At 41.3% G+C, this 13123-nt stretch overlaps 1 protein-coding gene across 1 annotated transcript in view; it reads right to left on the bottom strand.

Annotated features, from left to right (window-relative positions):
* The window catches only part of Vps13b (vacuolar protein sorting 13 homolog B), a 543994-nt gene that overhangs the window by 49245 nt on the left and 481626 nt on the right, over positions 1-13123 (bottom strand). Inside the window, exons 44-50 of the mRNA XM_032914442.1 lie at positions 11418-11573; positions 5306-5569; positions 4731-4814; positions 4378-4553; positions 3729-3899; positions 2814-3015; positions 1717-1905 (exon numbers count right to left, since the gene is read on the bottom strand). Of these exons, the coding sequence (XP_032770333.1) occupies positions 1717-1905; positions 2814-3015; positions 3729-3899; positions 4378-4553; positions 4731-4814; positions 5306-5569; positions 11418-11573 (1242 nt within the window). The remainder of the gene's footprint in view (positions 1-1716; positions 1906-2813; positions 3016-3728; positions 3900-4377; positions 4554-4730; positions 4815-5305; positions 5570-11417; positions 11574-13123) is intronic.

Raw genomic sequence — 13123 nt, 5'->3', positions numbered from 1 at the left:
AAAGGAGGCCTGAGCCTAAAATGTTTAAGAATTTTTCTATAGTTTGCCCTTCCCTTCCTTCCTTCCCTCTTTCCTTCTTTTCTGTTCTTCCCCTCCTCTCCTCCCTCCCTCTTCATTTCCCTTTCTTCTGTTCACACAAACATTTATTGAATGCCTGCTGTGACCACTTGTGAGACGCTAGGTGTCCTGGGTGTTTGGATGGCTCCTGCCCGTGTATAAACCTCCAGTACTTTGGTCAGCAGCAGCAACACGTGTTGCTCAGTCAGCTTTGAGCAAAGTAATACCAGTCCTGAATATTGGCAAAGGTGAACTTCTTGTTCCAAGAAAATTTAATTTTTTAAAAAGTGACATAAGCATTCCTAACTTTTTTCAATAGACTCTTTTAAAGGTCCTCAACAAAAACCTAACTTCTCCCCAAAGAGAAAGGCCATTTTGAATGCTGCTGTGCTGGTAAGGCATTCCCTCTGTTCTCCCACTGAGGGTGGCTGACAGAATGATGATAAAGTAACATAGACTGATGTGAGTCTGTGATATACAGTTCTGTATTACTCAGCTAATTGGCTTGTTTCGGTTTTAGGTTTATGCTGAGAAGCACATGCCATTTGCTTCTTGGGACCCACAACTCTAAAAGCAAGGGGCAGGCCCACCTCTGCTACTTCTAATTCTTCCAGTATTCCCTCCCCTCTTTGGATTAAAGCTCCTTTCAACCCGTATTTGAGAAGCTTCTATTTGCAGCGGATGCTGGTTAACACAGAGGCCCAGGACTGATCAAGGTCCAGAAAGACTGCATAATGCTTAGCCCTGCAGGGGTATGTATGGTATCACAAGGCTCAGAGGGGGTAGTTCGAGTATAAGTTGCCAGGGGAAGTAGATGAAACAGACAGACACTGCACGGCAGCTGCACTCACACATGAACCCACAGCAGCCACAACAGCACACCAAACATCTATGCACTACTAGGCAGACCAAAGGCCCGTATGGAGAGGGAAGTTGGATGTGGAATCCTATCCCTACTGGTAGAACTAGTGACAAGTTTTAGCTGCTGGGAGAGAGACAGTGTTTGGGAAGAGTGGAACCCTCACCCCTCACTATAAGCTCTCCTGGAGCCAGTGGAAGACCACATATCAAATACTATTTTGACAGCAAAATTTGATCATGTTTTTTTTTTTTAAAGGACACAAAATTGGTTGTGCACAGAAGGGGATGAATATGATCAAAACACATTTTCTAAACCTCTCAATCATGCATTGAAGAATATGATTATTTCTTGTAACATTGATTCCATAAGAGAATCAGACTAGTCCTATCACCTTGATCAGGATACCCTTTCCAGCAAGATAACAATTCCTGTTGTCTTTGACCTCAATGCTCAGTGTTAGATACCCTACTTCCTGTTCTGAAGGAGAAGGCCAAAGACAGTTTGTGAGTCTTGGGAATAAGTCCACTCCCCCTACTATAAATCAAGTGACTGGTGACAGCTCTGAAATGGAACCATTCCTGGATAAATTATGTAGCCCACGTTTTACCAGTAGTAAAGGGAAAAAAATTCCCCTGTCAAATACAAGTCTAGCAAGTTAAGAAAACAAGTATCTCATTGTTAAAGTATTTAGAATAAGTAACACCAGAAAGGAACTTGAAAGGGGAGGGAGACATACTTGAAACACTCTAAGAGCACAGCACACGATCTCCCCTGAACCACGTCCACACGGACCTTACCTTCTGATGTCCTGGGAAAGCACCAAGTCTGATTTCAGCATCAACAAATGCTTCTTCATCCAGGGTCACTACCTCACCATTACCGCCATCTTTCCACTTTGGAGACGTCAGATTATGGACCAGTTTAATTGCCAGTGACTTGTGCACAGTGTTTGTATTTGCCCAGTAAATTCCAATTTGAAAAGCTTCCTGGAAAAACAATGCCTCAATTGTATTTTTTTCAACCCTTCCATATCTCTACGATTAAAAAAATATACTGTAGATCTATTAAGGCAGCCAAATAGTCCCCTGTAGTTTTATTTTGGTAATGACACCAAGTATTTTATTTTGGTTTCCAAAATCCTTTTGATTCACAGTGATATTCAAGTTCAAGGAAGAGGGGAAAAAAAAATCAAACTCAAGCTGTCCCAGGACGTAAGTCCAAAGCCTTACAAACTGAATGGTCTCATCTTATATGCATCAGAATGTATGCAACATTATGCCTAAGCAGGTCAGCATGCCAATTCCACAAGGCAACTGCAGCAGATCACTTCAAGAACAGGAAAAATGCAATCGAATAAAGATGCTTATAAACTGGGACCTCTGAAATGTTCTCTACTAGGAAATATGTTTTGAAGATTTTCTTATAAATTTATATTGCTTCTTGAAATGGGTTAGCTTTATAAAGTCTCTGGTGGCAGACCATGAAGTCTTTCTGTAAACTTTTAGTTTGTACTAGAGTCTTCCACCCACGTCACTAATGATTCTCGGGTGTTGTAATTAACAATTACGCACATCCAAGTACAGCTACAGAGGCAAAGGCTGGAGGGTGGATGAGTGTTTAATACAGCTGCTCTGCCTGTCAGATATCTGTACACGGGAATGTAAGTAGTACGTGTCATCAAATGTAATGATGATTTAGCCAGGAGTACAACTGCTGATGAGGAGAAAACACATCTGAAAAATATTTAAATATCAAAGAACATTCCATACCCTTTATGTATGCACCTACCAGGTCAGTTTTCCATAAGGAATCCATCCTGCTCAGATGTAAGTGTAACCTCAGAATACAATCTAGTCACTCAGAGAAAAAATACGCTAGTTTTAAGTTATGTTACCTGAAAATTAGGAGGAATAATAATTTTGCCAGCAGGAACCTGTAGAACAATCTTTTCTCCTTCAAACAGCCAGAGGTCCCACTTGGATTGATTGATAAGCAGGGCCCAAGGTAGCAGTTCTATCAACAGTGTTCTAACATACGGTTTCCACATTGACAGTCTGACGCGCATTGGGCTATCCCACTGACTCAGCTGCTCATTCCTGTTCCAGAGAACATAACCGGGTGACTCACAGAAATATGCTGAGCTCAGGATTTATGAGGTATGTTTCAGCATTCAGACACACAATGTTCCCCCGGGATGCCACTGTGCAGGATACCACTGCACACCAGACTCACCCAGTGTTGCATTTGCAAGCAGGAGAAAGAAGCTTTCCATGCAATGATGCTTTACTCTATCAGTAAAAATACCCGTAAAGCTAAACCAACCTCGATGACCTCAGATGCACCCAAAGGCCCTGCTCCATGGCGTTTACTCTATCTAGCATAATGGTTAATCAAAGTATGCGCTTGGCCAGACTGATGACCACATATGGGACTCCCAGCAAAACACACTTCTGGGTACACTGATGAAGATGTTTCAAGAGTGAATTTATTCTGAATGTGAGCATCAGAACAGAGAAAGCTAAGAGGGAAGCATTTTCCTTCTGCACACTGGCTGTCCTGAAAGGAGCTGCTATGCTCTGTGAAGCATGCTGGCCCTCCCTTCCCCCCTCCTTCCCTCCTTCCCTCTCTCTTCCCCCTCCCTCAGTGGATTGAAGGCTCAGAAACTCTGAGAACAAGTCTTTCCTCCTGCCAGGTGTGGTGCTCAGCATCTTGTCAGCAACAAAAAGTCTCAATAGCAAGCGAGTGCTCTGTGGATGGCGTTTTTCTTAATGTTTAGAAGTACATGTAGAAAATTCATGAAGAATGTCACCTGTCAGAATCTTTCTGACTGTAAGGCCAAGTGGGCTCGTGGGACTTTTCCGACCCATAGAACTCATCAAGCATCTCGTTAACTGTGCTTCCAGGTTGTATCTTGGTGGTTATTTGCTTAATGAGGGCTGTTGATATGGGGACAGCACAATCTGAAGGATCATATTCTTCTCTAGGAAAAGAGAAAACATTAACAGATTTTGTAAGTGTTCTATATTTTATAAAAAAAAAAATCGAACTAGAAATGTAGTTAGATTGATCCTGTTCTGTGGGGTGCTCTCCCCCCTTCCCTTCCTCCCCGCTTTCTGTTTTGTGATTGGAGATTTATGACATAGCTTTTAGATGATCTGTGCCCTGGCTCTTCCTCCCACCTACTCATGCTTGGGTGACATCTCTAATCATCTCTTCTCTGCAGGAAGGTGTCAATAAAATCTAAATTAAATTACATTTTTATGATTCCACTTGGTTGTTTATAAGTTTAATGAAAAGGGCTGAATTCCATGTAAATCCATGGGTAAGAACAGAAGGTGAGGCAGAGGGGTTTTATGTAACATTTTTCTCAGATCAGAACGTAAGTAAGGCTGCACCTATGTACCCAGAATAGCTTGAGGCTACTTTTTACTTCTTCTGAAAATCCACTTTGCTCATACCGTGCTTGAAATGTCAGGTGATGTACAAGGTCAGGTTCAACATTCTGCAGTGGATTTTCCTGCCCTCTTCCTGGAATAATCTGTGTCTCACTCAAACCCAGACTTCTTTTTTCCAAGTGTATAATAATGGGGTCTGGAAGATGACTTCTCACGATAAAGAGAGGGCTGAACACGATCTATAAAAACAAAAGGACAGAATGACTTCCATATTTGCTTTGCTGCAGTATTCCAGCTGTTTGATGCACAAACACACGTGTAATAAATCTCCTCCCCGGGTCACTCTGACCTTATTTATTTGAGAAGGGGAAAGGTCAGTGTCGTACACCATGTTTCAGGATTGGGAAAGCACTCACCATTCGCTGTTGAACTTGAGAGTTGGGTTCCAAAGTCAAAACTGTGCACCAAACATAAATAATGGAGCTGTTTGAAGTAGGCACCTGCACATGAGATAGGAAAGGTCCTGTAAGATCCTAAACAGCCTGATAATTAAGCAAAACAGACCGAGTATCAGCTTAGACGATGAAAGAAGTTTACAGTTATGGGAAAAGCCTCTAGGAAAACCAAGGAAGCAAAACCAGACTTTCTAATGAAAAGGGACTCCTCCTGCAAAGGTGAAGAAGTGTGCACGTGGACAGTGGGGAGTGAAGAGATCCGGTTCTTAAATGGATGGAAATAAAGGTGGTGAAGCTTCAGATAGTGATGAAAGCATTGCATCATCAGCAAGGTCCTCCAGTGGGGAGGTCAGGAGCCCAGTCCACCTCTGCAGACACTGCCGAGGCATTCCAGCCTTTCTGTGCTGTTTTAGATTCCACTCTCTGCACGTACCAATTTTAATTTGATTACAAAGTATGGACTACAAAAAGTAAAGAACAGTGAGAACATTTCCGTTTTCAGTGTCACTCCATTCTGCGGTCAGGAGCTCTCATACCTGGATGACAGTGCTATACTCAGGGGCTTTGGGTTCCAGGCACACATCTCTTGACCAGTCCTCATCTCCTTTAGCCTTCACGCACAGCTCTGTCAGTTCGCTGTTTTCTAATATGTACGAAGGCAGCTTCTGTTTGGCTGTGAGGCAGTCAAAGTGTTCTCGAACTACAGCTTGTCCATCTTGACCGACGTAATGCTGAACCACTTTCAGTTCTATGCTCTGAGACAAATAACTACAGATGATCTGTCTTCCACAGATGATAATCTAAAGGATGACATATAAATAGACCAAAAGTTCACCAATTTGGATGTCATTAACCAGAAATATGTTTTCCTTCATTACAGATGAAGTCATCAGTTTAGTAAGACAGTGTAAGGAGTCTTTAAAGAAGAAATGAGGGGGTTGGGGATTTAGCTCAGTGGTAGAGCGCTTGCCCAGCTAAGGACTTGTGCATTAAACGTTGTGGAAGCATGTCAGTACATAGCTCACCTGACAGACAGGGTGGAGGCTCAAGCCTACCAATTACCGTAAGTAGATTCAGTGAGAAGCAAGGGAAAGGCAGGAGAAGGGATATAAAGTAGATCCTATAGTAAGTTCTTTGCTCATGTCTTGAGAGGTGACTGGCCAGGAAATGGTGGTCAGTGCTGACACCTGATACGGAAGCTGCCACGCATGAGAAGTGAAAGCAGGCACTCCCTCCGTAGTGTGAGAGCAGCTGACAGCAATGTGCTCCCAGAGGCTGCTCTCCAAGAGCTACTCTTATCTGCTAAGAGATCTTGGTGGAAACTAATACAAATGAGCTTTGATTGAAATACAGAATAGTATTTTACTTTTCTACATTGTAGAACTATACAACTTTAAAAATAAACACATAGAAGCTTCCACTAAACCCATGGGTTATCTAATTTTGCAACCAGCTAAGAATATAAGCCATAGGAGGAAGTAAGAAATATTTTTCTTGAGTTGATTGAAATTGGAAAGATATTTTTAAAATCCATTCTTGCACAGTTAATATTTTAGGAAGAAAATCCTTCTGTAATATGAATATTCACCAGGACTAAGGAAAACAGAACTTCCTATTTTATAGTTTTATAGATTGAATCCTGGGCTTTACACATCTCAGGCAAATGCACTATCACTCAACTATTATCCTGGTCTCTAATATAATACTTTTACAAGCTATATTGTTTATTTGTGATGCTTTTCAGATTATAAAATAATATCAGTAATACACATATTATTATTCTGGGTCTAAGCATATGATAATCAATTTTAATGTATCAACTTGTCTGTACATTGACTGCCTAGGCATTTAGTCAAATGGTATTCATCCTGGACATTTCCAGATGACATTACCATGTGAACAGGCACACTAAGTAGAGAAGACTGTCCCTCCTTCAACGTAAGGGCATCAACCAGTCAATGGGACCAGTGCTAAGTAGGAGGGCATGTATTTGCTGACTGAGCAGGGACACTGATCCTAGCCATCTCATTCAAATGGAGATACTCGCTAGCTTTTGCAGCTCTGCTGGTTCTGAGGATTCAGGGTCAGACTGGAACAGCACATTGACACTTGCTGACTGCAGATCTTGGGACTTCTGTCTCCATAAGTAATGGGAACTGACTTATAATCAATTAATCAATCGAAGAACTAATCAACCGATTCTTTCATATTATTTTCGGCTCTGTTTTGACAGAGAACTCTAACTTAGCAGGTAAGACGAGAACACAGGTATGCAGGTATTGAGTAGCTTGCCAGGCCGCCATAGTCTATACTGAAGAAAGCCCCAATAAGCTGTGTCCTAAAAACCTAATACCTATTCATAAACTTAGATTTTACAAGAAAAAGAGGAACACAAACTTGCCAAACACCTCTGGTTCCTTTCTCATTTCATAGCCTGTCTTTTTCCTTTATCAAAGATACCCAGATACCTCCCATGGCCCTCAGCTGTCCAACAGGTGATAAAAGGTGATTTCCTTCTCCTGTTGCCAAGGCCTAGGGTAAACATGGAGTTTTGTTTTTTATATGAGGATTTCACTCTGCAGTGGTCAGGGAGATAACCCAGGACTTACAAAGTCCCTCTGCATCTGTCACTAAGTCTTGTAAGAGCATATGCTGAGACTATGTAGCCATCTTGAGACTAGGAAGTTAGATTTTTATTTATAAGCATGTGGGTGTGTCCATGATAAAAGGTGGAGGCCATAAAGAGTGTGGATCACCTGGAGCTGGACTGACAGACGGTTGTGAGCCACTCTGGGAACTAAACTCAGATCCTCTGGAAGACCTTAACTCCTGAGTCATCTCTCCAGCTCCATGAATAGTTATATTTGATGAATTATTATGTGTTCAGAACAAGCCCCTAGAATAAGACTCCAAATATTTTGGAGTACAAGGACTTGGCATGTTATTCTTAAAAAATTATTTATTGATTTTATTGATGCTGTATGAGTGCTGCAGTCTCTTTGGTTCACATGTGTGCAGGTACCTGTAGAGTCTAGAGAGCTTTGAGTCCCCTGAAGCTGAAGTTATTAAGCATTTTAAGCATCTCTCCAACCCCCAACATTTCCTTAAACATTTGCGTCAGAATTATGCTTTAATTCTTTAGACGCACATCTGTAAAACAAGCTGCTCGTCACTGTTACACTTCCCCTAGATGCTAGCCATTATAATGTTTTAGAACTATGCTTTCACAAAAACAAACCATAAAGTTCAACCATGAGCCCTAAATCAATGGGCAAATGTTTCCTTAACATATGCTGGGGATTACTAGGCACTGTGGTAGTGCATCTTTTGATGCCATAGTAGCACCTACTTTTAAGTAAACATTCAAAGACTCCAAGGTATTATCTAGCTGGCTTACTCTTAATAGATCCAAGCTTGGCAATATGTACGCATGAAGCTTCCTTCACAACCTCTGTATCCCAGCAGATCTAGGAGAGAATTTGGCTCTCTCACAGAAACCACAACATCTTTGCAACCATCTGGGACTCACTGCTTTTAAAGACAAAGATCCTCTTGGTGGGTTTTTATAGTTTCATTTTAAAGTAAAAAAGCTTGTTAAATAGGTTTTCAAATTTGATAAAAGGGAAAATCCTTTAAAATGTCCAGGGAGGAAGACAACTTGGATAAAGGGAAATCCAAAATGGCCACTCACTGGAAGGATGTTCTTTCAGGGAACTGGACTCAGCAAAGCTGTCTGCTTTTCTTCAAACTGGGCAACCTACAGTGCCTTTATTTTGCAAATTATGGTTAGAACTTCAAGATTAATTTATCAGTTGAAGACAGCTACTTAATTTTTTTTAAATGTAGTGTTTCTCTTTAATACACATTTCCAGGTTTCACACTAATTTTTCTCTTTCCCCAAAGCCACAAAGATGCATACGGAAGATTTCTGCATATGATTTTACTTAGCAGGTTTCAAAGCTGTTATTAGATCAGTGCCAAGAAGAGCAGTGATAGGAAAGAGCAACTCCAGATGCCAGATGCACTGGAAAATGATATCTTAACTGAGATTAAAAGTATATGTACAGAAATGCACGAATACATGCATTTGAGCCTTTAGACTGGCAGGACATCCTTCAGGGAAGAGACAGGAAGCAAACATGGGTGTGTGAGTAGTTGCACAGCACATAAGATCTCGGGAAATGGTTCATAGCCAGTTTTCATTCAATCAGGAGAAATGATGTAAGAAAGGCAGACCAAGTATCGCTGTTAGAGAGTGTTTTGGACAACTCTCCTTTGTCAGGGGCATATCAATGTGTCTAAAGCTCACCAGGGACCGGCATCCTATGAGGCTCAAAAATTACGCATTTGCTGTTTATTGCCAACTACTAAATCTAGGTGGGAGAGAAGGAAAGAGGCCAAGGCAAGAATGAGGCAAAACTTGGTTAATTTCTTTCTTTCTAACTTCATCAGCTGAAAAAAGATCTTGTATTTTGTATGTTCCATACCACCACCAGATCTGAATATTAAATTATCATGGATATAGAAATTAAATGAGATCTAATTGAAAAAAATATTGCTTGTGTATATGAGTGGGAAGCACACAAAAGAGGGAAAACTGATAAGACTTTAAAAACTTCTTTCTTTATATTTGGTGTACTGTTACAATCTTGGGATTTGGGAGACTCTCTCTTTCCAAGCTGAAAGGCTTTTTTTTTTTTTTTCCTATTTATTTATTTATCTATTTATTTATTTAAATATACTTTTAATTGAAATCTAACGACATCAATTCCCCTTTCCTTTAACTTCTCCCATGTCCCATCCCAACTCTCAAACTGGTAGCCTCTTTTTCTTTATTATGTACACGTGTTTATGTGAATATATATACATATATTCATATGTGGATGTAGTAACACAGCCTTCTGAGCATGTTTTTGCTGTCTGTGCCTTATAGAATAAGGGGCTACATACGGAGGCTTGCAGAGTCCCTCCCCCCCAGTAAACTGTGTACTTGTTGTGTATGTCTGACAGTTATGAACAGCAGCAAAAGCTTGGTGGAATGGTCAAAAGACTTGTATCCAGTTTCAGAAATAAATGTCCTAGTAGCTGGTAGATAGCAACAACAAGAAAGGGTTACTAGGCATGAGGGATTCAAGCACAGCTGAGGGACCATTTCTCAGTCATGCTAGGATATGGGAAGGTGATGTACTTCCAGATGACCACAAGGGATAGAGTCAGAGGATGGGTATACATTTATCATGCAAGAGTACAGCCACTAAGAACTCAGGGCAGACAGGAGCTCTAGCCTTAGACTTCTTCATACCACAGGTAGGACCTCTCATATATCTTTCAGAAAGACTCATTTGTTTCATGTCTATGTCTTTGTCTATTTGACAATGTTTGGAGTATCCTGTCTTAATCCAAATTCTAAATATTTTCCAAAAACTTGATGAAGCACTATCTTTTCAATGAGGCCCCTAAATTCCCTTCACACTTACTGCCAGTAGTATACAGGCCAGGGTTTACATGAATTTGCAACTTGAGAACAAAGACTGTGTCGCCCTCTTGGTATGTGGCATTTTACCCTGCTCTTGTATGGGCAGAACTCTGAGGGGTGGTGGGTTAATCAGGACACTGTTTCCCCTGCTTCCTGTCTTCCTCTGCTGTAAGTTCTCTTTCCACTGCTGTTTTCCATGGTAATGAGAACTATGAGTTCAGATCCCTGATTAGACTTAGGTCTAATCAAGGATGTATGGTAGGTAGGGCCTACTCTCCCTCTGGCCAGTTGCTGTTCCATGAGAGGGGTGCCCCTCCCAGGAGGAAGGCTGCTCCTGTCATACCATCAGTTCATATAGTCTCTGCTTTGCTTGTTACAACCCAGATGCAAACGTGTATGTTAAAACCCTTACAACAAATCCAGTCTTCAGATTTTTAATACTTCCTTTTTTTCCTTTCTACTTTTGTCATATGCTGCATGCTTCGAAAACATCTTTTAGAAACCACATTTTCACATCTTAAGAACACAGAAAAAAAGTGTCAGATACTTTTCCCCCTTCGAAGTCTTAGAACTTCAAAAACAGCCAAAAGGAAGTTTTATAAAATACATAAAAATATGTGCTGAGAGCTGAGGTTTTATATGCCAAGAGTTAGACTGCAGTGAACTTTTACTGCAGTTGATATTAACTTTTAGGAAAAGCAAAGCTTGTTGGAGCGCAGGCTCAGTCTGTCACAGGAGACTATCCCAACACTTTCACACACATTATTCTTGTGTGCACATGTACGAGAAGCAACTCTTGGTTATCCACTGGTGGGTTATCCAAGAGCCTCTACTACTCTTTGCTTCTTTTCCTTCTCAGGAAAGGCCTTTGGCTATTTCACAGCTCATTAGCACCTCTACCAGAAGGCAGGTGGTGACAGAGAGAAAAGGTGGAACTAAAATCAGTAAACTTTACTGCTCGTTAGCAACTCTTGTAAAGGATGAGGCACAAAGGGACTGAAGGCACCATCCTCAACCTCATCACCAGCACTGAGTATTCATGTGCACGCTGTCAGAGGGCAGGTAGACATGACCACTGTTCCATGTTCCGTGTCACTTGCTCACATTTAAGAGTCATGCCCATTTCACAAAGATTCAGGAGATGTCTGGGTCATGAATACAAGGAGACTCACCTGTTTTTGCACTCCGCTGAGCGGCCGAACTTTGATGATGAGTGAAGCAGTTCGACCCTTGTACTGAATCGTCCTAATAAATGTACCGGTGTGATCCACAACGAAGGGCTCTGACCAACGCCAGTTGCCCCAGCCTTCAATACAGATGTGTAACAGCTGGAAAGAAAAACAATAATCATCACAATGCCAAACATGCCAACAAAACTCTAGTCCTGAACAGAAAGTCTGTTGCTGGAAGACTTTGCGATTTGTAATCTCTAGCATGTGTTTTCTCTCTAACCTGCATTACTCATCGGCTTCCAGCTCAGTTCACAGGCTAAGAATAGCACATGTGCCACAGAGTCAATGTTGCTTTCCACATCACAGTTTGAAATAACGGTTCTATCAAATGGCAAAAGGTCTGCTGAACATTTGAGGAGGAAAGCCGTTTCATTCATTTGGAGGATAGGAGGTTTAAGTGTGAGATCAAAGAACATTGGTCTTGGCTGACAGCATATCCAGCTTACTTCTGCTTATAGCACTATTTTTTTTACTCTAAATTACTAGTACTTGAATATTTTACTTTTTGAAAAAACATAGGAGACAAAATTCACTTAATATATCTCTTATGAGATCACATTATTAAATCAGAAATACACTCAATATTTTGACATGAGATAAATGTCTTTGGCTTTTTTATTTTTTTGTATTATATGATTACTGTAACTTACCAACTTAATCTCTGGGTGCATAGTCTCATTTACTCATATAGTATTGAGACTGTTGTCAATCCTGAGTTTCCTTTAGCTAGTAATCCCAAATTACCCTATGAAAATCAGCTTAACTTCAGGCATATTAAATACACGGGAATTAATATTTCTTTCTAAAATATATAAACAATATTTGATATGCTTAGGAAGTATATGAAAAGTCAAACTTTTTAAGTGTTTATATGATACAGAATGCAAGGCTTTTCACTCCATTTTTTAGTCGACCTAACTAAAGGTGAAGAAACACTACCAACCACAGACTGAGTGACTGAAAACATTCACAGGGTTACAGATCTATGAAGATGCATTAAAGGTAGACATGGTATTATCCTCAAGATGAAAGTTTTCCTGGAAGCACATTTTTTTTTCTTTCAATTTTAGCTTCTGGAAGAGCCCTGACATGCTTCAGCTTGAAAATTTCCAAAGGTCAGCCAAGACATGTGGGCAATCCTGAGACTGCAGGGCAGGAGAGACCGCCACTTCTGTGCAACTCTGCCCACATCCCTGGCCCAAGAGGAATCTGTACAGGGCCTCTCGGAACAGGAAGATAGGGGCAGTCAAGCTACAGGAGACTGCGCTCGGATCCGAACGGACCCAGTCAAACAGCTCCCAGCAACCAAATCCCAGGGGAGGGAAAGCTAGACCTTCAGAGGGGCAGACACGCCTGGGAAACCAGAGGAGACTACTCTCTGCCCACATTTCTGACTCTAGAGGAAAATGCCTAGGTCCATCTGGGCCCCCTATGCACAGGGACACAGGAGAAGGAGGGGCAGGCCCTTCTGGTAGTTGCCCTCACGGAGAGCTGAAACCCAGGCCTGAGGAGTGACTTCAGGCCCGAGACCTGAGGTAAAACCAAATAATCTGCTCCAAGTGACCTGCCTGGTGGACTCAGGACACATGCCCATAGGAACAGCTGAAGACCAGTAGACAGGAACGACTACACACCTGAAAGAAGAA

This window comes from Rattus rattus, chromosome 1 (genome assembly GCF_011064425.1).
Source record: "Rattus rattus isolate New Zealand chromosome 1, Rrattus_CSIRO_v1, whole genome shotgun sequence".
Taxonomy (NCBI): domain Eukaryota; kingdom Metazoa; phylum Chordata; class Mammalia; order Rodentia; family Muridae; genus Rattus; species Rattus rattus.
Note: the sequence above shows the minus strand (reverse complement) of the source record. Positions and strands in the feature narration are given on the sequence as shown.